This window comes from Mobula hypostoma, chromosome 9 (assembly GCF_963921235.1).
Source record: "Mobula hypostoma chromosome 9, sMobHyp1.1, whole genome shotgun sequence".
NCBI lineage: Eukaryota > Metazoa > Chordata > Chondrichthyes > Myliobatiformes > Myliobatidae > Mobula > Mobula hypostoma.
The window spans coordinates 147,664,342-147,687,129 of NC_086105.1; the positions used below are offsets into that span (position 1 = coordinate 147,664,342).

The 22,788-nt window shown below is 51.2% G+C and overlaps 2 protein-coding genes across 4 annotated transcripts in view; one reads left to right on the plus strand and one right to left on the minus strand.

Moving 5' to 3' along the window:
- Positions 1-22,788, minus strand: part of mettl9 (methyltransferase 9, His-X-His N1-histidine) — a 39,325-nt gene that overhangs the window by 3,837 nt on the left and 12,700 nt on the right. The window lies entirely within an intron of this gene.
- Positions 4,397-21,815, plus strand: LOC134352151 (immunoglobulin superfamily member 6-like). Of its 2 annotated transcripts, XM_063059397.1 has the most exons (6): positions 4,397-4,849; positions 10,783-11,136; positions 13,644-13,729; positions 17,886-17,927; positions 18,826-18,915; positions 20,700-21,815. In XM_063059397.1, the coding sequence occupies exons 1-6, from the start codon at positions 4,780-4,782 to the stop codon at positions 20,757-20,759; spliced, it is 702 nt and encodes a 233-aa protein (XP_062915467.1). In that variant the 5' UTR covers positions 4,397-4,779; the 3' UTR covers positions 20,760-21,815. The 2 variants fall into 2 exon arrangements, with proteins under 2 accessions (XP_062915467.1, XP_062915468.1); XM_063059398.1 differs by lacking the exon at positions 10,783-11,136.

Here is a 22,788-nt window from a genome sequence, read left to right on the forward strand (position 1 = left end):
GTGGGTTTCCTCCAGGTGCTCCGGTTTCCGCCCACAGTCCAAAGACAAACCGGTCGACAGGTCATTCTAAATTGTCCCGTAATTAGGCTGGGGTTAAACTGGGGTTGTTGGGCCCATCCAACCCGGTATCTCTAAAAGGAATAAATAAAACCGTCACCATGACAAGAGATCGCAGAGGGCTGTGGACGCACCTCAGCACATCACAGGGACCAGCCTCCCCTCCATGGGATCTATCTATGCTTCCCACAGCCAGCAGAATCAAAGACACCCTCTCCCCCACCGGGCACAAGATACAGAAGTCTGAAAGCACGTACCACCAGACTCGAGCACAGCTTCGTCCCCGCCGTTCTGAGACAGTGGCTGCCTGGTACAATAAAACTCACTCTTGACCTCACAATCTAAATCATCATGATTTAGGCCATTCCATCACGGCTGGTTTACTATCCCTCAACCCCACTCTCCCGCCTTCTCCCCATAACCTTTTACACTCTGACTAATCATGAATCTATCAACCTCCGCTTTAAATATACCCAATGACTCAGCCCCCACAGCCGTCAGTGTGGTAATGATTTACACACATTCACTACTCTCCAGCTAAAGAAATTCCCCATCATTTCTGTTCTAAATAGACATCCATCTATTCTGAGGCTGTGCCCTCTGGTCATAGACTCCTCCACCATAGGAAACATCCTCTCCACATCCACTCTATCTAGGGCCTCCGACATTCAATAATAGGTTTCAGTGAGATCCCCCTCTTTCATAGCTCTAGCGAGCACTGGCCCAGAATCATATCTGCCTCAATGCAGGGTGTAATGGAACAATCTGCATAAACAGCTGGCAATTCAAACTCTTCACTGTATCCTGTTACACGGCACAGTAGCGTAACGCTTTTCAGCGCCAGCAATCAGAAGATCAGGGTTCAATTCCCGCCACTGTCTGTAAGGAATTTCTACATTTTCTCCCCGTGACTGCGCTGGTTTCCTCCCCAATTCCACTGTCCCCGTGACCGCGCCGGTTTCCTCCCCCATTCCACTGTCCCCGTGACCGCGCCGGTTTCCTCCCCAATTCCACTGTCCCCGTGACCGCGCTGGTTTCCTCCCCCATTCCACTGTCCCCGTGACCGCGCCGGTTTCCTCCCCAATTCCACTGTCCCCGTGACCGCGCCGGTTTCCTCTCCCATTCCACTGTCCCCGTGACCGCACCGGTTTCCTCCCCCATTCCACTGTCCCGTGACCGCGCCGGTTTCCTCTCCCATTCCACTGTCCCCGTGACCGCGCCGGTTTCCTCCCCCATTCCACTGTCCCCGTGACCGCGCCGGTTTCCTCTCCCATTCCACTGTCCCCGTGACCGCGCCAGTTTCCTCTCCCATTCCACTGTCCCCGTGACCGCGCCGGTTTCCTCCCCAATTCCACTGTCCCCGTGACCGCGCCGGTTTCCTCTCCCATTCCACTGTCCTCGTGACTGCGCCGGTTTCCTCCCCAATTCCACTGTCCCCGTGACCGCGCCGGTTTCCTCCCCCATTCCACTGTCCCCGTGACCGCGCCGGTTTCCTCCCCCATTCCACTGTCCCCGTGACTGCGCCGGTTTCCTCTCCCATTCCACTGTCCCCGTGACCGCGCCGGTTTCCTCCCCAATTCCACTGTCCCCGTGACTGCGCCGGTTTCCTCCCCAATTCCACTGTCCCCGTGACCGCATCGGTTTCCTCCCCAATTCCACTGTCCCCGTGACTGCGCCGGTTTCCTCCCCAATTCCACTGTCCCCGTGACCGCACCGATTTCCTCCCCAATTCCATTGTCCCCGTGACCGCGCCGGTTTCCTCCCCAATTCCACTGTCCCCGTGACTGCGCCGGTTTCCTCCCCCATTCCACTGTCCCCGTGACTGCGCCGGTTTCCTCCCCAATTCCACTGTCCCCGTGACCGCGCCGGTTTCCTCCCCCATTCCACTGTCCCGTGACCGCGCCGGTTTCCTCCCCAATTCCACTGTCCCCGTGACCGCGCCGGTTTCCTCCCCAATTCCACTGTCCTCGTGACTGCGCCGGTTTCCTCCCCAATTCCACTGTCCCCGTGACCGCGCCGGTTTCCTCCCCAATTCCACTGTCCTCGTGACTGCGCCGGTTTCCTCCCCAATTCCACTGTCCCCGTGACTGCGCCGGTTTCCTCTCCCATTCCACTGTCCCCGTGACTGCGCCAGTTTCCTCTCCCATTCCACTGTCCCCGTGACTGCGCCGGTTTCCTCTCCCATTCCAAAGACGTACGGTTTAGAGTGAGCGAGTTGTTGACACAGGGAGCCCAGAGACACTTGCGGGCTGACCCCCTGCACATTGTTGACAAGTTTCACCGCACGTTTTGATGAGCACATGACAAATAAAGCCGATATTTATCTCTACAACATGTATAGTGTACACACTCCAAAGCCAACGTTACTCACCCAGTCTGCTCACTGTACACTCAAGCAGTGAGACAAACTCCTCCTCTATACGCACACACACAAATTCACGAGGAAGTTGCTGGGACTCGAGGACTTGAGTCACAGGGAAGGTCAAATAGGTTCAAACTTTATTCCCTACGTCGGCAGCAGGAGGCGGCAAGGTGCGCAAGGGCCGAGGCTCAGGCAAGGCAGGGGCAATGGATGAGGTGGAGGGAGTGGAGAAAGGAAAGATCTCCTGGAAAGAGCTGTGGGAGATGGGGACATTCAGAGTGAGCTCCACCATCAGGGCTGCCTACGATGTCTTGCCGTCTCTCAGTGGGAGGGAGATGACCCCACATGCTCCCTCTGCCCGACTTCAGCAACACTAAAACACATTCTGGTGGGCTGCAAGACCAGCCCTACTCAAGGCCGATACACAACCAGGTGCTACGGTGTCTCGCAGCAGTGCTGGAAAATCGGCGGATGAGCGTCAACGCTCTCCCTCCCCCTTCATCCCGCTGGCCGTTAACAGCATTTGTCCAGGAAGGTGAGGGTCAAGCCAGACTCGATACATCGAGACCAGACACCGGGCGGCTAGGCAGGGCACGTGATTGGAAGATGGTGGCAGACTTAGGCCAGAGGCCCTGCTTCCCAACTGAAATCGCGGAAACCAACCTCAGACCAGACCTTGTGCTATGGCTGGCCTCACTCCGTCTCATTTACATCATCGAGCTGGGAGGATGCGGTGGAGCAGGCCTACGAGCGTGAGAAGCTGAGGTATGCTGAGGTATGTGCAACAACGTGGCTGGAAAGCAAGGGTCTGACCGGTCGAAGTAGGCCGCAGAGGATTTGTAGCCACATCAACGTCAAGGCTACTCCGGGAGTTGGGAGTGCGAGGGAAGCAGACAGCCCACCTCTCCCGGAACTTCCGGGAGTCTCCCGCATATTAATAGTGGCTCCCTGATGCCCGCAAATTATATACAATATCATGGAAATCAATTTTTTTGAGAGCGAGCGAGAGAAAAGCAAGAGAGAGCGTGCCAGAGAGAGAGAGAGAGAGAGAGAGAGAGAGCGAGCGGGAAAGCAAGCGAGAGTGCTTGAGAGCGCACTAGCGACCATGAGAGAGAGCCAGCGAGCGCGAGCACACCATGGCAGAGTGTTCCAAAAAAATATAAAATGTACGTCACCCCAGACTACACTAAAGTGTACCCCTGCCTAATAGGGGTCAAAATAATGACAGTGTTGCTCGCTGCACTGTTTACAACTGTGACTTTTCTATTGCCCATGGTGGGTTAAGACTGTAAAGGACATGTTGAGGTGAGTTTAACAGGTGTCATTCGTTCATTAGCAATAGCTAAGGTTATTTAAACCAGCTGGCTAGCTGCTAAGGAGCTACTCTATTGCAGACATCCCACCTCTCCCGGAAGTCTCCCACAAATTGATGGTGCTACCTCCCTGAAATGAGTTTTTGCAGGGTGGGGTGTCTGGGGCAGACACACCGACAAGCAGTCAAAGACCTCTCCAGAGCGGCTGAAAAGGGTAGTCAGTGGCTCTGGATGAAGAGAAAGGATTCCATCTGGGCCCCCAGGTGAGTGAAAGGCAACTAGGGGGTGAGCCCGGGCCACTGGGATTCACTGCTGAACCCTCCAGGGGTGTCGTGGGTCTAACAGCAAAACACCGAGGAAAGAGGGTGCCCACTCGATAACCCAGAAGATGCCATGCTCACTTGGCCACCCCACAGAGTCTAGACAGCATATCTCAGGAGTGAAAATAAGGGATGTTAACATCTGGTCCTACAAAACATACCTGGAGTGTAGGAGAATGGGGGGAGATTTGATAGAGGGATACAAAATTATGAGGGGTATAGATATGATAAATGCAAGCAGGCTTTTTCCGCTGAGGTCAGGTGAGACTAGAACTAGAGGTCATGGATTAAGGGTGAAAGGTGAAATATTTAAGGGGAATTTCTTCGCTCAGAGGGTGGAACGAGCTGCCAGTGGAAGTGGGTTCGATTGCAACTTCTAGGAGAAGTTTGGACAAGTACATGGATGGGAGGGGTACGGTCCGGATATAGGCCGATGGGACAGGGCAGAATGAGGCTGACATGGACCAGATGGGCTGAAGGGCCTGTCTCTGTGCTGTGGTCTCTATGACTCAGTACAGGACAGGGTTGTGTGCTGCTACAGTTCCATCTATTGACTGGCTTTGAAAGAGGAACCACACACTGACTCAAGACACTGCGGGTGAGTGACACGGCACTCGTGCACCAAATGTCCACAGTCTGACAACCTCAGCTCCCTGCAGCAGTTCTCAGAGAGAAAGAAGTCATTTCACAACCAGGAACTGTTGCGCAGTGCTACAGTGTTGGAACCATGGTGCCCAGAGAGCGGGTCACACAGCTGCTCGTCTTGTTACTGCAGGCTATGCAACTCCACAGGGCAGGTGAGGACACCCCTCGTTCGCTCCACACCACCCCCCCACCCCCCACTCCCTCGGGGTAGGTGAACAGTCTGTCCCTCCTGGATGCGAGCCCAGGCTGGAGTTGCACATGACGTCAGCTTGGAGATGACAGAGTCAAAGGCAGCAGAGGCCAGTGCGCGAGCCCTACAACAGGATGCTGGTGGTTCCCCACTCGGGGCAGATGATCTGCATAGTGACTAACCCCAGGATCAACGTGGCTTCACGTTGTGTCTTATCTCTGATTCCGGTGTCTGTGTGTGTGTGTGAGAGATGGGACGGTGTGGAGGGAGCTTCACTGTGTGTCTGATCCTGGAGATGTGTGTGATGGGACAGTGTGGAGGGAGCATCACTCTGTCTGACCCCGGGAGTGTCTGATGGGACAGTGTGGAGGGAGCTTCACTCTGTCTGACCCCGGGAGTGTCTGATGGGACAGTGTGGAGGGAGCTTCACTCTGTCTGACCCCGGGAGTGTCTGATGGGACAGTGTAGAGGGAGCTTCACTCTGTCTGAACCCGGGAGTGTGTGATGGGACAGTGTGGAGGGAGCTTCACTCTGTCTGACCCCGGGAGTGTGTGATGGGACAGTGTGGAGGGAGCTTCACTCTGTCTGACCCCGGGAGTGTGTGATGGGACAGTGTGGAGGGAGCTTCACTCTGTCTGACCCCGGGAGTGTGTGATGGGACAGTGTGGAGGGAGCTTCACTCTGTCTGACCCCGGGAGTGTGTGATGGGACAGTGTGGAGGGAGTTTCACTCTGTCTGACCCCGGGAGTGTCTGATGGGACAGTGTAGAGGGAGCTTCACTCTGTCTGACCCCGGGAGTGTGTGATGGGACAGTGTGGAGGGAACTTCACTCTGTCTGACCCCAGGAGTGTCTGATGGGACGGTGTGGAGGGAGCTTCACTCTGTCTGAACCCGGGAGTGTGTGATGGGACAGTGTGGAGGGAGCTTCACTCTGTGTCTGACCCCGGGAGTGTGTGATGGGACAGTGTGGAGGGAGCTTCACTCTGCCTGACCCCGGGAGTGTGTGATGGGACAGTGTGGAGGGAGTTTCACTCTGTGTCTGACCCCGGGAGTGTGGAGGGAGCTTCACTCTGTCTGACCCCGGGAGTGTGTGATGGGACAGTGTAGAGGGAGCTTCACTCTGTCTGACCCCGGGAGTGTGTGATGGGACAGTGTAGAGGGAGCTTCACTCTGTCTGACCCCAGGAGTGTGTGATGGGACAGTGTAGAGGGAGATTCACTCTGTCTGACCCCGGGAGTGTCTGATGGGACAGTGTGGAGGGAGCTTCACTCTGTCTGACCCCAGGAGTGTGTGATGGGACAGTGTAGAGGGATCTTCACTCTGTCTGACCCCGGGAGTGTGTGATGGGACAGTGTGGAGGGAGCTTCACTCTGTCTGACCCTGGAGATATGTGTGATGGGACAGTGTAGAGGGAGCTTCACTCTGTCTGACCCCGGGAGTGTGTGATGGGACAGTGTGGAGGGAGCTTCACTCTGTCTGACCCCGGGAGTGTGTGATGGGACAGTGTGGAGGGAGTTTCACTCTGTCTGACCCCGGGAGTGTCTGATGGGACAGTGTAGAGGGAGCTTCACTCTGTCTGACCCCGGGAGTGTGTGATGGGACAGTGTGGAGGGAACTTCACTCTGTCTGACCCCAGGAGTGTCTGATGGGACGGTGTGGAGGGAGATTCACTCTGTCTGACCCCGGGAGTGTGTGATGGGACAGTGTAGAGGGAGCTTCACTCTGTCTGACCCCGGGAGTGTGTGATGGGACAGTGTAGAGGGAGCTTCACTCTGTCTGACCCCAGGAGTGTGTGATGGGACAGTGTGGAGGGAGCTTCACTCTGTCTGACCCCGGGAGTGTCTGATGGGACAGTGTGGAGGGAGCTTCACTCTGTCTGACCCCAGGAGTGTGTGATGGGACAGTGTAGAGGGATCTTCACTCTGTCTGACCCCGGGAGTGTGTGATGGGACAGTGTGGAGGGAGCTTCACTCTGTCTGACCCTGGAGATATGTGTGATGGGACAGTGTAGAGGGAGCTTCATTCTGTCTGACGCTGGGTCACTGGTGCTGTAAAAGCATGAAGCTAACCCCTACACTACTGTGCTGTCCAGTTGTATAGTCCAGATAACTGACTCTGGTTATCCCCCTTCCTCACTTTCTCCTTCAGCCCTTTGCCTTTTGCACCTATCGCCTCCCAGCCTCTTACTTCACCCCACACTCACCCACCCTCCCCCTCACCTATCACCTACCAGCTTGTACGTACTCCCCCCCCCCCCACCTTGTTACTTCTGGTTTCTTCCCCCTTCCTTTCCACTCCTGATGACAGGCTTCGGGCCAAAACGTTTGTACATCCTTCCTGAGTGGGAATGAGTTGGCTCCGCGTTCCTCCCAAGGTCCAAGGGTGTACCGATTAGTACGGTAGTTGGTTATTATCGGTGTGCAAGAGTTCATTCACTAGAGACATAGTGCAAAGATTAAAAAGCACTCTGGAGCCTGCAGCTTTTTTCTTACCGTGCTGAAATGAGCACAGTGTCAATAAAAAGAAAGGAGGTGTAGGTGGAATGGCCATTGCTGGAGTGGGGCATTGTTAGAGTGGTCCGGCTTTTCCTCAACAGGCTTGGACAAGGGCAGGTGGAGGATCCAAGTATGAAAATAGGTAAGTTTTATTTTTCTGATAGTACAGAGCTAGGGTCCGGTGGTAGTGGTATGCTCTTTGCCTGAAATAGGGAAATCTGAGAGACCACCAATCTCCCTAACAATTATATTCGCACAAAGGAAGGATGAGGCAACCGCGGCTGATAAGGGAAGTCAAAGACAGCATAAAAGCAAAAGAGGGGGCACATTAGTGGGAAGGTAGAGGACTGGGAGGCTTTTAAAAAGTAACAGAAGGCAGATTACATCAATCTTCACTGCGGAAGACACTTGCAAAATGCCAGAAATGCGAGAGTGCCAGGGGGTAGAAGTGAGTGTCGTTGCTATTACTCTGGAGAAGGTGCCTGGGAAACTGAAAGGTCTGAAGGTAGATAAGTCACCTGGACCAGATGGCGTACACCCCGGGTTCTGAAGGAGGTAGCTGAAGAGATTGTGAAGGCAGTAGTAATGATCTTTCAAGAATCACTAGGTTCTGGCATGGGTCTTGACGACTGGAAAAGGAAGACAGACGAAAGGATATTACAGGCCAGTTAGCCTGATGTCAGTAGTTGGAAAGATGTTGGAGTCTATTACTAAGGATGAGGTTTCCGGGTACTTGGAGGCACATGATAAAATAGGCCAGTCAACATGGTTTCCTCAAGGGTCAATTTTGCCTGACATATCTGTTAGTATTCTTTGAGGAAATAACAGGCAAGATAGACAAAGCAGAGTTAGTTTATTTGGATTTCAGAAGGCCTTTCACAGGGTGCCACACATGAGGCTGCTTAATGAGATAAGAACCCATGGTATTACAAGAAAAACAGATAGAAGATTGGCTGACTGGCAGGAGACAAACAGCAGGAATAAAGGGGGTCTTTTCTGGCTGGCTGCTGGTGACAGGGGTCGGTATTGGGACAGCATCTTTTCATGTTGTATGTCCAATGATTTGGGTGAAGGAATTGATGGCTTTGTGGCCAAGTTTGTAGACAATACGAAGATGGGTGGAGGGGCAGGTAGTGTTGAGGAAACAGGGCGTCTGCAGAAGGACTCAAGACAGATTGGGAGAATGGGCAAAAAAGTGGCAGATGGAAAACAGTGCAGGGAAGTGTATGGTCATCCACTTAGTAGAAGGAATAAAGGTGTGGACTACTTTCTCAAAAGGGAGAAAATTCTAAATTAGAGGTGCAGAGGGACTTGGGAGTCCTCGTGCTGAATTCCCCATAGGTTGACTTGCAGGTTGAGTCAGTAGTGAGGAAGGCAAATGCAATGCTAGCATTCATTTCAAGAGGACAAGCAGACAAGAACAAGGATGTAATACGGAGGGTTCATAAGGCATTGGTCGAACAGCACTTTGGCCCCTTACTCAAGAAAAGATATGCTGGTATTGAAGGGGGTCCAGAGGAGAGGGGGAAATTTCATTGATTATTAAATGGTCTGGATGGAGTGGGAGAGTCTCATAACAGAGGGAAGTCCCTTTAGAATGGAGATGAGGGAAAATTTCTTTCGGCAGAGGGTGGAGAGTTGGTGCAGCCCAAGTCATTGGGTATAGTTACGCAGGAGGCTGAGGGGTTTTTGTTTGGTTGGGACGTTAAGCGTGGCGGGTGTGGGCTGGAAAGCGGGGTTGAGAGGGATAATGAGTTGGCCAAGATGGAATAGACTTCGTTCTGCTCCTGTGTCCTACGGTCTTATAGAGCTGTCCTGGGATTAGGGTAAAAATAGGTGGTTTGCTGGGCAGTGCAGCTCCTTGGCTAATAGGGCTTGTTCTGCACTGTATTTTGATACAAATATATCTGCAGAATCTTTTATGATTAAGTAAAATCCTTAGTTCTGCAGATACATTGTTCTTCCTCAATTGCCCAAACCGGTATTGGTCACTGCCGGGAACCATGCAGAGAATTTCAGAAATCTCCTCCTCACATAAAGCTGCTGGCTTCCTGAAAATAGAAAGCATTAGGCAAACAAAATTGCCCTGAGAGCCACGTGATAGGGTCTGGTCACAAACGACAACATCTCCCGTCACAGAAGCTTACCCAGAGTGCTGCCTTGCCATCGCCAATGATCCCTCCCATTCTATGCAGCAACACAACACAGAGCAGAACAGGACAGGACAGGGCCAGACAGGCCCACAATGCGCTGACCCACAAATTAGTCATCAAATGGGCAACCTAAATAATCCCTACTGCCTACACAATGTCCATACTCTTCCATTTTCCTCATGTGCCCTTCTAAACGTCTCCTAAAAGTCCCTAATGTTTCTGCCTGTACCACCACCCCACGGAGCATAGTCCAGAAACCCAACACTCTGAGTAAAAAAAACTCGCCCCGCACATCTGCTTTGAAATAACCCTCTCACCTTAAATGCATATCCTGTGGTATCAGGCATTTCCACCCTGGGGGAAAAGATACTGTCTGTCTACTCTATATCCAAGCCTCTCGTGATCTTATAAATCTCTATCGGGGCCCCCTCAGCCTCCGCTGTGCCAGAGAAAACAACGCAACTCTGTCCAACCTCTCATTATAGCGCATGCCCTCTATTCCGGCAACGTCCTGGTAAATGCCATCTGCACCCTAGAGGAAGTACGGTAGGAGGAGAAGGGCTGTGAGGATGGAAACAGCTTCCTCCCCCAGGCCGTGAGACTACTAAACTCAGTAGCATTAAACTGTTTACATTTAAACTTGTGTTGCAAATGCACCTAACTATTTGTTAATTTATTTGTGGTACTATTACTTTGCTGACTCTCCCAGTGTCCTCTCCACGTCCGGTCTAGGCTGTGTCGTGTGAGTTATACATGCACCACAGGAACCCGTCATTTCGTTTGGTGGTATAATGGTTGAACACCAATAAACTGAACTTGCACTTGCTCAGACTGTGAGTCACCAGCTGTTCAGAAGAAGAAGAAAGCTCTTAACTCCGAGTGCAGTCATCGGGATGCCGTCATGACGGCGTTTTTTTTAGCAGGCTTTCTTGTTTTTACGAGGCCGAGTTGGCTAGCTCGATGCTCAACCCAGCACGGAGGGAAAGTGTGCAAGGGAGCCGGCTGGATTCGAACTCGGGAGCCTTCGCTCCGAAGTCCGGCGCTGATGCCACTACGCCACCAGCCAGCTTACCGGCTGTTCAGGAAGCCTTCTTATTCCTCATTCCCTCAATGGGGGGGGAGGGGGACTAATGAAGATCAATACCTTTAATCTCTTTCAGCCTCCTTAGCATGGACATGGAGGTCTTGTCAGTGATGTGGTTAATATTAGCAAGGAAGTACTGAGGAACAATATTTCTTCCCAACAGGTGTGGCCGCACAGGTATGCACTGTAACAGTCAGCCAGGCTCCTCTTATTCTTCATCAGCTGACCATCAACCTGACCATCTCCTGTAATTTCACCACCCGTCACTGCAGTGGATCCCCTGTTGTCACCTGGTTCAGTATCCACGGCAGCGAGACGAGGAGCCAGTGCTTGGATGACTGCAAGGTTAAGCAGGCCACTGACAAGCCTCACTCAGACAGAGCAACCCAGAGCTGGGTGGCAAGCCTGAATATCCCGAGGGTCAGCTGGGAGGACAGTGTCACTTACTACTGTTGTGTGGCGTACCCTGTCCCCTCTGGGCAGGCCAGGCAAATGGGAAACGGGACGAGGATTGGAGGTGAGACGCAGACACCGCACGCACATGGGCATTTGAACACAATAGCGGCACAACGGTTTACAGTACCGGGGACCCGGGTTCAATTCCCATCGCTGCCTGTAAGGAGTTTGTACATTTTCCCCGTGACCTTGTGGGTTTCCTCCGGGTGCTCTGGTTTCCTCCCACAGTCCAAAGACGTACTGGTTAGTAAGTTGTGGGCATGCAATGTTGTACGACACCAGGAGATGGCGACATTTGCAGACTGTCCCCAGTACATCCTTGGTCTGTGGTAATTGATGCAAGTGCATTCCACTGTGTATTTTGAAGTGCATGTGACAAATAAAGCTAATCTTAAACATAAGAAAGCGGAGGAACTCAGCAGGTCAGGCAACAAATAAACTGTCGACGTTTTGGCCGAGACCCTTCATCAGTACTGATCTCATCTTTTTGACCTTTAGAGAGGTCCAGGGTTTGGGAGTGGGAGGAGAGAGGGCAAGACCCCGGCTGCAGCTGAGAGGTGGGATGGGGGTCCCAGGGGAGAAACCGGTGATCCTAGACCTATGAGATGGATTGAGATTGGACTGACAATTCCTGCAAGTAGGGACCTGAGGCTCGGACTTTCATGAAGTAATTCAGATTCAAAGTTCAAAGTAAATTTTATTATCAAACTACAAACATGTCACCACATTCAACCCTGAAATTAGTTTTCCTACGGGATGCTCAGCAAATCTATAAAAACAGGATCAATGAAAGGTCAACCAGAGTGCTGAAGACTACAAACTGTGTAAATGCAAAAAAAAGGCAATAAATAACAAGGACATGAAACATTGAGATAAAGAATCCTTAAAGTGAGACCGTTGGTTGTAGGAACACCAGAAATAGAAGGAGTGTAGTTATCCCCTTTTGTTCAAGTGCCTGATGATTGAAGGTATGAGTCCTGAGGCACCTGTACCTTCTACCTGAGAAAAGAGCACGGCCTGGGTGGTGGGGATTTCTTTATCACGTGTACATTGAAACACGCAGTGAGCATCGTTTGTGTCAACAACCAACACAACCAAGGATTGTGCTGGGGGCAGCCTGCAAGTGTCACCAACGTGGCATGCCCACAACGTCCAATACAACACAGAACACACCAGGCAGAAAGGCAGGACAACCCACCCGTCAGCGCACACGCATGGCCCCCTCACTCCACGGCAGACCGTCCACAGACGCATCAGAGGCGCCGGACCCGTGGTGATCTCACAACAGAAAAGAGCAGTACGAGAGGGATTTTATTTGTGTCTGCAGTTGGTGTGGAGAGAGCGGAAGGCACTGTGTTCAGGAGTGAGGTTTGAACAGGAGAGAGGACTTGTGGTTGAATTAAGATCATAAAGACATACAGCTCTGTGCAAAAATCTTAGACACATGCATATATAGCCAGGGCGCTGAAGACTTTTGCACAGTACTGTAGTAATTTTATGTATTGCATTGTACTGCTGCCCCAAAAAAATTCATGTCATCTGTGAGTGACAATAAGCCTGATTCTGATCTGGGTCTCTATTGTGGACTGAGAGTGGGAAGGGACAGGGAGAGGGGCATTATAGTTCGGAAAAGGGGAAGGGAGAGGGGAGGGAACGGGAAGCACCAGAGACACATTCTGTAATGATCAATAAACCAATTGTTTGGGATCAAATTACCTTGGCTGGGGTCTCAGGTCTGCACCCACGCTATCCCCTCACCCCTGGCACTCCCCTCTCTGCCAGCTGTCCCACACCCCTCCCACGGTGCTCCACTCCATATTGACAAATACAGTACTGTGTAAAAATCTTCAGATAGATAGATAGACACGCCTAAGGCTTTTGCAGGATACTGTAGGGGCAGAATTAGGTCATTCAGCCCATCCAGTCTGCTCTACCATTCCACTGTGGCTGATTCATTCTCCCTCTCAACCCCATTCTCCTGCTTATCCCTGTGACCCTTGACACCCTGACTAATCAATCTCCACTTTAAATACACCCAACGCCTTGGGCTCACAGCTATCTGAACACACTCTGGCTAAAGAAATTCCTCATCTATCTCTGCTCTAATGGGACGTCCCTCTATTCTGAGGCTGTGCCCTCTGGTCCCAGACCTCCCACCATAAGAAGCATCCTCTGCATGTCCACTCTAGCTAGGCCTTTCAATATTCAGTAGGTTTCAATGAGATCCCCCATCATTCTTCTGAACTCCAGCGAGTCTGAGCCCAGAGCCATCAAGCGCTCCTCATACATTAACCCTTTCACTCCTGCATCTACTCCTGACCCTCTCCAATATCTCATCATCATCAAAGATGAAAGGCTCCAGAGAGGGCAGAAGGCCGTGGAAGAGTCTGGAAGGTTGGAGATGGGACAAGGGGTAATTGCTGGGGGGTGGGGGGATGCTGTTGAAGATTTTTCCGCACGAAGCATTGACTGTTTATTCCCCTCCATAGATGCTACCAGGCCTGCTGAGTTCCTGCAGCATTTAGTGTGCGTGTGTTGCTCAGCAGTGGGGGTATCTTTTCATTACAGATCAGAGGAGATCCATCCTGTGGCTCAAGTCATTAGTGCTCAGCGTCCTGTCGCTCTACGCCATCTGCATCACCGTCTATCTCGTGGTGAGTAGCTCCCAGCTCCAGCGAGGGAGGGAGGGAAGATCCTGTTCGGGGTTCCAGGATCACTCTGACCCATTTTCAAACTTCTGCCTGTTTCTTGTGCCCCCTTAAATTAATGAACCAGCATCATCATTATGTGTCAAGTCATATGACATCATCATTATGGGCAGTGTCATATCATGTGGGCAATCATGATCTTTGATCCTGATTGTTCCTGGCAAATTTTTCTATAGAAGTGGTTTGCCATTGCCTTCTGGGCGGTGTCTTTACAAGATAGGTGACCCCAGCCATTATCAATACTCTTCAGAGATCATCCGTCTGGTGTGAGTGGTCACATAACCAGGACTTGTGATCTGCACCAGCTGCTCGTACAACCATCCACCACCTGCTCCCGTGGCTTTACGTGACCCTGATCGGGGGGCTAAGCAGGTGCTACACCTTGCCCAAGGGTGACCTGCAGGCTAGCGGAGGGAAGGAGCTCCATCCCACCACCCAAAATTAAAGATACTGGAAACATAGTGCATTTTCCTTGGGACGTGACCATCACATCCATGGTGGAGGTTTTGCACTTTTTGGAGGATAAGTCAGGATAGGACAGGGTAGGTTGTCTGGTTGCATCACAGACTGGTATGGAAACAACCAATGCCCTTAAACGGAAAATCCTACAAAAAGTAGTGGTTACAGCCCAGTCCATCATGGGTAAAGTCCTCCCCACCATTGAGCATGTCTACACAGAGTGGAGTGTTATTGCAGGAAAGTAGATTGTCTACTCTGACACTTCATCATGGCCCATCCACTTCCTTCAACCCCATTCTCCTTCCCGTAACCTCTCAAGCCCTGACTAATGAGACCAAGGTCACCCACCTACAGGAACGTTGTCAATAAGATTGAAAGAGTAGAGAAGATTTATAAGGATGTTGCTGGGACTTGAGGACCTGAGTTATAGGGAAAGGTTGAATAGGTCATCATCAGTGACCCGCACCACCTAGGACATGCTCTCTTCTCGCTTCTGTCATCAGGAAGAAGGTACTTTGGATTCACACCACCGGGTTCAGGAACAGTCATTACCCCTCAACCATCAGGCTATTGAACCGGGGGGATAAATTCACTCAACTTCACTTGCCCATCCTTGAAATGTTCTCACAACCCATTGCCTGAACAGTTTAGATATGGTAAAGTTATTTCCCATGGTAGGGGAGTCTAGGACAAGAGGGCACGACTTCAGAACTGAAGGACGTCCATTTAGAACAGAGATGCAGAGAAATTAATTTAGTCAGAGGGTGGTAAATCTGTGGAATTTGTTGCCACGAGCAGCTGTGGAGGCCAAGTCATTGGGTGTATTTAAGGGAGAGATAAATAGGTTCTTGATTAACCAGGGCATCAAAGGGTATGGGGAGAAGGCAGGAGAGTGGGGATGATCGGAAGAATTGGATCAGCTCATGATTGAATGGCAGAGCAGATTCAATGGGCCAAATGGCCTACTTCTGCTCCTATATCTTATGGCCTTATGGACTCACCTTCAAGGACTTTTCATCTCACGTTCTCCATATTTAAATATATATATATATATATATATATATATATATATATATATATATATATATATTTCTTTCTTTGAGTATTTGCACATTTTGTTGTCATTGACACATTGATTGAATGTCCAATCTGTTGCATGCCACCTTTCAGTAATTCTATTGTGTTTCTTGTATTTACTGTGATTGCCCACAGGAAAATGAATCTCAGGGTTGTACATGGTGACATACATGTACTTTGATAATAAATTAACTTTGAACTTTGAGGGCTTGTATGGTAGGGATATTGAGGACTGCAGTAGAACAGGGGGATCTGGAAATACCGATCCATAATTCCTTGAAAGTGGTGTCACAGGTAGATAGGGTCACTAAAAGAGTTCAGCACAGCCTTCATAAAGCAGAGTACTGACTACAGGAATTGGGATGTTATGTTGAAGGTTGCTGAGGCCTAATTTGGAGTACAGAGCATTGCCGTAGTCATAGGAGCCAAATTAGGTCATTCCACCCATCGTCTACGCCAACATTTCATCATGGCCAATGAGTTTCCCTCAACCCCCTTCTCCTTCCCGTAACCTTTCACACCCCGACTCATGTCGCCCACCTACAGGAAAGACATCAATAGGGATTGAAAGAGAGCAGAGAAAACTCACAAGGAAGTTGCTGGGAGGGACTTGAGGACCTGAGTTCTAGGGAGAGGTCGAATAGGTTAGGACTTTATTCCCTGGAGCGTAGGAGAACGAGGGGAGATTTGACAGAGAGATACAAAATTATGAGGGGTACAGATAAGGTAAATGCAAGCAGGCTTATTCCACTGAGGTTGAGTCAAACGAGAACTAGAGACAATGGGTTAAGGGTGAAAGGTGAAATATTTAAGGAGACCCTGAAGGGGAGATTTTCATTGAGGGTTGTGAGTGCCAAAGTGGAAGGGGTGGGGATTGAGTCGAAGAGCCACGAGGTAATGTTGCAGCTCTACAAGACCCTGGCTGGACCACACAGTGTTCAGTTCTGGTCACTTCATTACAGGAAAGATGTGGAAGCTTTAGAGAGGGCGCAGAGGAGATTTACCAGGATAATGAGAGCATTAGAGAATATATCTTACAAGAATGGGCTGAGCAAACTATGATTTCCTCTTTGGAGTGACGGAGGATGAGAGGGGCTTGGTAAAGGTGTACAAGATGATAAAAGGCAAAGATCGAATGGACAGCCAAAGACTTTTCCGACAGGACAGGAATAATTAATACGAGGGGGCAACTTTAGAGGGAGCTGGGATGAAAATAAAGTGAGGGATGTCAGAGGCAGGTTTTTAAAAACACAGACTGCCAAGGGGTGGTGGTTGAGGGAGGCACATTAGGGACATTGAAGAAACTTGGATAGGCACACGGATGATAGAAAAATTGACGGCAATGTAGGAGGGAAGGGTCAGATTGGTCTTGGAGTAGGTTAAGAGGTCAGCACAACATTGTGGGCCGAGGGGTCGGTAGTGGGCTGTGACGTGGTTTTGTATTCCCATTTTCCTCATCCCTGCAAGTCTTTCTGTAGACTCCCTGCTCCCTGAACACAGCCTGCCTCGCTCTTTGTACTGTTTGCAAACTTGGCCAGTCTGGCTATTCTCACCACTCAATAGAAACCAGTCATCCCAGAGGTTACTCGGGATAAGCCTCACAGCACATCCCGTACTGTGGCCTCGGTAACAGGCCAGATCTACACTGGATGTGGAGTCGCTATGCATCTATATCCATCTCCTTTTGGACTCAGTGTCTCCTACGTTAGAGGGCAATGTTCCGACAGCTACACTTTAACTGGTAGTGACTCACATACAAGAACACGCAGTCCCTCCCAACTCCACCCACTGTGCTGGGATTACAATGGTACAAGAAAAAGAAAGTTTAGCCTGTCATCTCAAGTCTTGACAAACTTCTATAGATGTGCGGTGGAGAGTGCATTGACTGGTTGCATCTTGGCCTGGTATGGAAACAGTAACGTCTGTCAACGGAAAAGCCTACAAACGTAGCGGAGATGGCCCAGCCATCACGGGTAAAGCCCTCCCCACCATTGAGTACACCTACAAGGAGCCTTACTGCTGGAAAACAGTACCCCTTATCAGGGCCACCCTCCCTTTAGGCCATGCACTCCTCTCACTGCTGCCATCAGGCAGGAGGTACAGGAGCCTCAGGACTCTCACCACCAGGTTCAGGAACAGTTATCACCCCTCAACCATCAGGCTCCTGAACCCGAGGGGATAACCTCACTCGCCCCATCACTGAACTGACTCCATGACTTATGGATTCATTCTCAAGCACTCTAAAATTCTTGCTCTCAATATTTATTATTTATTTATTTATTGTTATTATTTTGCTTTTTTTCTTTTGTATTTGCAGTTTAATTTTTGTTGCCCATTCGTTGTTTGCCTGTCTTGTACTGTGCCATCTTTCAGTGACTCTATGGTTCTTCTTCGTGTTTACCTTGTACGCCCACGAGAAGAATGAATCTCAGGGTTGTATATGGTGACATATTATGTACTTTGATAATGAATTTACTTTGAACTTTGAGCATGGGAGTTGAGTTCAAGGATGGGGAAGGTGAATTTTACAGCCACCACATCATCCTGTTGTTTTATTTCTCTGCAGCAAATCCTCCGGTCGCTGAGGGTCGATCTCCATGGCAAAGCTGTAAGTGAGACCGCCATACCAGCCCTATACACCGACCCTCCCGCTAACCTCCTCAATCGCCCCTCACTGTGTCAGCTCCCGCTCTCCTCCTCTCCCTCTGCCCCAGTCTGCACCCAGCGACCCCACCACAGACACCAGGCCCACTGTCCGCCAGGCAGTGTGCGAGGGGGAGGGGCCAGGGGCGACACCGCCAGGCAGTGCGCGAGGGGCGAGGGCCCAGGGGCGACACCGCCAGGCAGCCCTGTTAACCCTCCTCCCACCTGCCAGGCAGATGCAGCTTTCCAAGGGAGGCAAAAACGCCAGCCCTGGGCAGATTCTGACCCTGCAGTAAGGGTCAGTTTGACACCCTGTCAGTGGCCACGCTGTTTGTGGGATCTTGCTGTGCCAGAGTCAGGTAGGGGTGGTGGCGGGGGGGGGGTCTCAACAGTGACCACTGACTCAAGGGGTGTAACTCAACCTGAGATGTGCTGTGTCCCTTGTCCCAAAAGCTCCCCCTCTTCTTCCCCCACCCTCCTCCCTTCTAAATGTTTCTTCACCCTTCTCCGATTGTCTATCTTCTTCCATCTGCATTGACACTGTCCCTCCCCCTTCCTATCTCCCTCCTCCTCTCAGCTTTGTCCCACCAATGATCATTTCTCTCTCCTGCCTGCTCCCCTCTCCCCCCCCACCTGTATCTTTCTCTACCCCCCCCCCCAGTGTCTCCGAACCCTTTCCCTCCCCCACCCTGCTCCTTCTTCCCAACCTTCTCTCCACTCCAACTCCCTGCTCCTGTCCTCCTCGGACTCTCTCCTCATCCTCACCCCTGCTGACCATCTCCCCGTTCTCCAAGCCACAAGCCCCCGCACCCCGCAAATCCGCCACTGACCGGCTCTCTGTCTCTCCCCGCCCCCACCCACAGCCGGACAGGGAACAGAAGAGTCGTGTGGTACAAGCCCTCACCCGCGAGCTCAACTGCAAGTTCCGCAAGGAGAGTCAGGACCCCCCCTCTGTAAGTACGCCGCGAGCTCGCACCCCCGCCCCCGCCACCGTGACACAGGCTGTCCCAACGCAGCAGCTGCGAACCTCGCTGGCTGCCCAGCTGTTGGATGGTGGGTTTGATACTTCTTCGCAGAGTGGTGAGAGTGTGGAACGAGCTAGCTGGAAGGATTTCAACATTTGAGAGAGATGAGAAGTACATGGATGGCAGGGGTAGGGAGGGCGATGGTCTGGGTGTGGGTCAATGAGAATAGGCAGATTTTAATGGATCAGCATGGACTAGATGGCCAAAGGGCTCTTTCCTGCTCTGTAGTGCCCTATGACTTTAGTAGGCACCCATTAGATGGGCTGAATGGCATCTTCCAGTGACGTTCTATGTTCTGACATCTTCAACGTCGTCTCTTGTGCCTCCCCACAAGCAGCTTCGATGATCGCAGTCCGGGGTTCTGCCCGGCCTCAACAGCCCCACTACCCACTGTAGCCCTCGTGAGTGGAGGGGTTGTCGGGACGCGGGCCTGGAAAGGGTCTGTGATGCGGAGGGGGAATCCACGCATGGCGGTGTTCCCGCCAGTCTCAGGCCAGCATCCTTCCCTGATGTGGTGATCTTGGGGTTGGGAGGGGGTAGTTTTGAGCCCCTTTTCTAAGAAAAGGGGTGCTGCCATTGGAGGGGGTCCAGTGAAAGGGGTAATGTATGAGGAGTATCTGACGGCTCTGGGCCTGTACTCTCTGGAGTTTAGAAGAATGGGGGGACGGGCAATCTGACTGAAACCTATCGAATATTGAAAGGCTGAGATAGAGTGGACGTGGGGAGGATGTTTCCTAAAGTGGGAGTCTGGGACCAGAGGACACAGCCTCAGAACAGAGGGGCATCCATTTAGAACAGAGATGAGGAGGAATTTCTTTAGCCAGAGGGTGGTGAATCCGTGGAATTCATTGGCACAGCTGGCACTGGGTATACAGTATTTAAAGCAAAGGCTGATAGTTTCTTGACTAGTCAGGGTTATGACGAGAATGGGGTCGAGAGTAGGGTTGCCAACTTTCTCACTCCCAAATAAGGGACAAAAGTAGCAGTCAAATACGGGACACTTGGGTTTACCCCGCGAAAGACTACCATGACCATGAAGCCTTGCGTGGGCACCTGTGTGCAGATGCGTGACGTGCCGATGTGCGGACGTGCCGATGCGCGACGTGTGGATTTTTCCCCCACACAAATCGGTTTTGGCTTAATCTTCCCAACTACACTGTACATACATTATTTCTACTTTATATAGGCTGTGTATTTATCATATCATTCCTGCTTTTACTATATGTTAGTGTTATTTTCGGTTTTATGTGTTATTTGGTATGATTTGGTAGGTTATTTTTTTGGGTCTGGGAACGCTCAAAAATTTTTCCCATATAAATTAATGGTAATTGCTTCTTCATTTTACACCATTTCAGCTTATGAAAGGTTTCATAGGAACGCTGTACCTTAGCGGGGGAAATATGGGACAAGGGCAGTCCCATATGGGACAAACCAACGTAGCCCAATATACGGGATGTCCCGGTAAATACGGGACAGTTGGCAACTCTAGTCGAGAGAAATAATAAATCAGCCATGCTGGAATGGCAAAGCAGATTCGATGGGCCGAATGGCCTGATTCTGCTCCCAAGTCTTACGGAATGTCACAGGAGCCGGCGAGGGACCGCGGCACGTTTAGTGGATGGTGCTGTGGCAGAGGGAGGGGATGCCTGGGCAGAGTGGGCTTCTTCGTGTCCTGTTTAATGTTCTGACATCTCTTGTGCCTCCCCCATTAGCAGCCACAGCTGCAGAGCAACAGTGTTGCCACCGACGACTCCATCTATCAGAACATGTGACACCCAGAAGGCAGACCGTCTGGTCGAGAATCGGTTAAAGTTTAACTGGCTCCAGGCCAGGCAAGTTCCTCCTCGTCCCCTCTGCCGAGGAGCCGGGGAAGGACGACCCCTCTGTACGCAGCGGCTGAGCCTGGACCAGGACCTGAAGGCCGTTCAGTGACAGCTCCCCCCCCCTGAGGTAGAGGTTCAAAGCATTCGATCGACCGACACCCTGCATCCGTGGATACCAACCCCACTGTACTCCAGCTGCCACTTCTTTGCCCGTTCTCCGAATCGTTCCCCAGATACACTGCCCGCACCTCCACCCGTGTTTGCATCGTCCGCAAAATTGGCCACAAAGGCACGTGCATCAGCTCCCACCCAAAGCCTTGTAGACCCAATGACCACAAGAGCCCACCCACACACTCCCTCCCTCTACAAAATACTCTCAGTCAGGCTGCTCCAACAAACCACCCCCCCCAATCCCAGGAACACCGCCACCGGCAAGAACACCGGCTCGAGACGGTTGGGAACACCACCTTCCTGTCACAAACTATCACCACCTGCGTTCAGGTCCTGGCAGATCCTCCCCATGGGAGCCCCTCCACCCAGGGGGGCTGCAGAGGACCCCCCCCCCACAATCAGAGGGCAACTGGGCCCAGGCAGAATTCCGGAGTGCAGTAACCCAGGCTTTGGAAATGCATCGTGCCACCTCCTGCCCCACACCACCACGTGGTCCACGGGCCACCTCCCCATCATCCGATAACTGGGACGGATCTTCACTTGGACACCAATCCACAGGCCAGATGCGATTCCGGCGCCGACAGCACACGGAATACCGACAGGGAACCAGCATTCTGGATCGCGCTTACAATACAGCTTGATCAACTGGGCGAGACCTCACCCGAGTCTCATCAGCTGCCAAAACGTAACGCTCAGTAAATATCTGTCAGTCTTAGAAAATATAGAAGTTGTTGTACCAAAGCTCATTAAAATATTTAAGATTAAAACTTTTGAACTGACTGAATCAAATCAAGCAGGTTCATGCAAGTTGCTCCCTGGTGTCTTCGTGGCAAAGTTTGCAGATGATACGAAGATAGAAGATTAGCTGATTGGCAAGAGGCCAACAGTGGGAATAAAGGGGCCTTTTCTGATCGGCTGCTGGAGATAACTGGTGTTCGGCGGGGTGGGGGGGGGGTGTCAGGGGCTCGTCAGGGGCTCTATAACATAAAACCACTACTTTTTATGTTATATGTCCATGATCTAGATGATGGAATTGATGGCTTTGCAAACAAGTTTGCAGATGATACGAAGATAGGTGGAGGGCCAGGTAGTGTTGAGGAAACAGAGACCTGCAGACAGATTTAGACAGATTAGGAGAATGGACAAATAAGTGGCAGATGGAAAACGGTGCAGGGAAGTGTATGGTCATGCACTTTAGCAGAAGGAATAAAGGCATAGACTATTTTCTAAATGGAGAGCAAAGTCAGAAATCAGAGTTGCAAAGGGACTTGGGAGTCACTGGGCAGGATTCCCTAATGGTTAACTTGCAGGTTGGGCTGGTGGTGAGGAAGGCAAACGCAATGTTAGCATTCATTTCAAGAGGACTGGAATATAAAAGCAGGGAATAATGTTGAAACTTTATAAGGCATCGGTCAGACCGCACAGAGTATTGTGAGCAGCTAGGGCCCCTTCTAAGAACAGATCGGCTGACTTTGGAGTGGGCCCAGAGGGGGTTCATGAGAATGACCCCAGGAATGAAAGGGTTAATGTATGAGGAGCATTTGATGGCTCTGGGCCTGTACTCGCTTGAGTTTAGAAGAATGTGGGGGATCTCACTGAAACCTACCAAATATTGAAAGGCCTGGATTGAAAGCCGTGGGGAGGGTGTTTCCTTTGGGGAGGGGGAGTCCAGAACCAGAGGGCCCAGCCCCAGAATATAACAACCTCCCTGAGGAGGAGTTCTTTAGTTAGTTTAGACCATGAGGAGGAAGCTGACTCTGTCCAACCCGGACAAGCGAGGGACGTGCTCATGCCTCGCTCTGGCCTC

What these genes read in the sequence shown, in the direction of transcription:
- LOC134352151 (XM_063059397.1), top strand. Translation starts at nt 4,780, where the DNA reads ATGGTGCCCAGAGAGCGGGTCACACAGCTGCTCGTCTTGTTACTGCAG. An exon ending in TATGCAACTCCACAGGGCAG is followed by an intron (nt 4,850 to 10,782) that starts GTGAGGACACCC and finishes TCTTCCCAACAG; the next exon opens with GTGTGGCCGCACAGGTATGC. An exon ending in GCATCACCGTCTATCTCGTG is followed by an intron (nt 13,730 to 17,885) that starts GTGAGTAGCTCC and finishes ATTTCTCTGCAG; the next exon opens with CAAATCCTCCGGTCGCTGAG.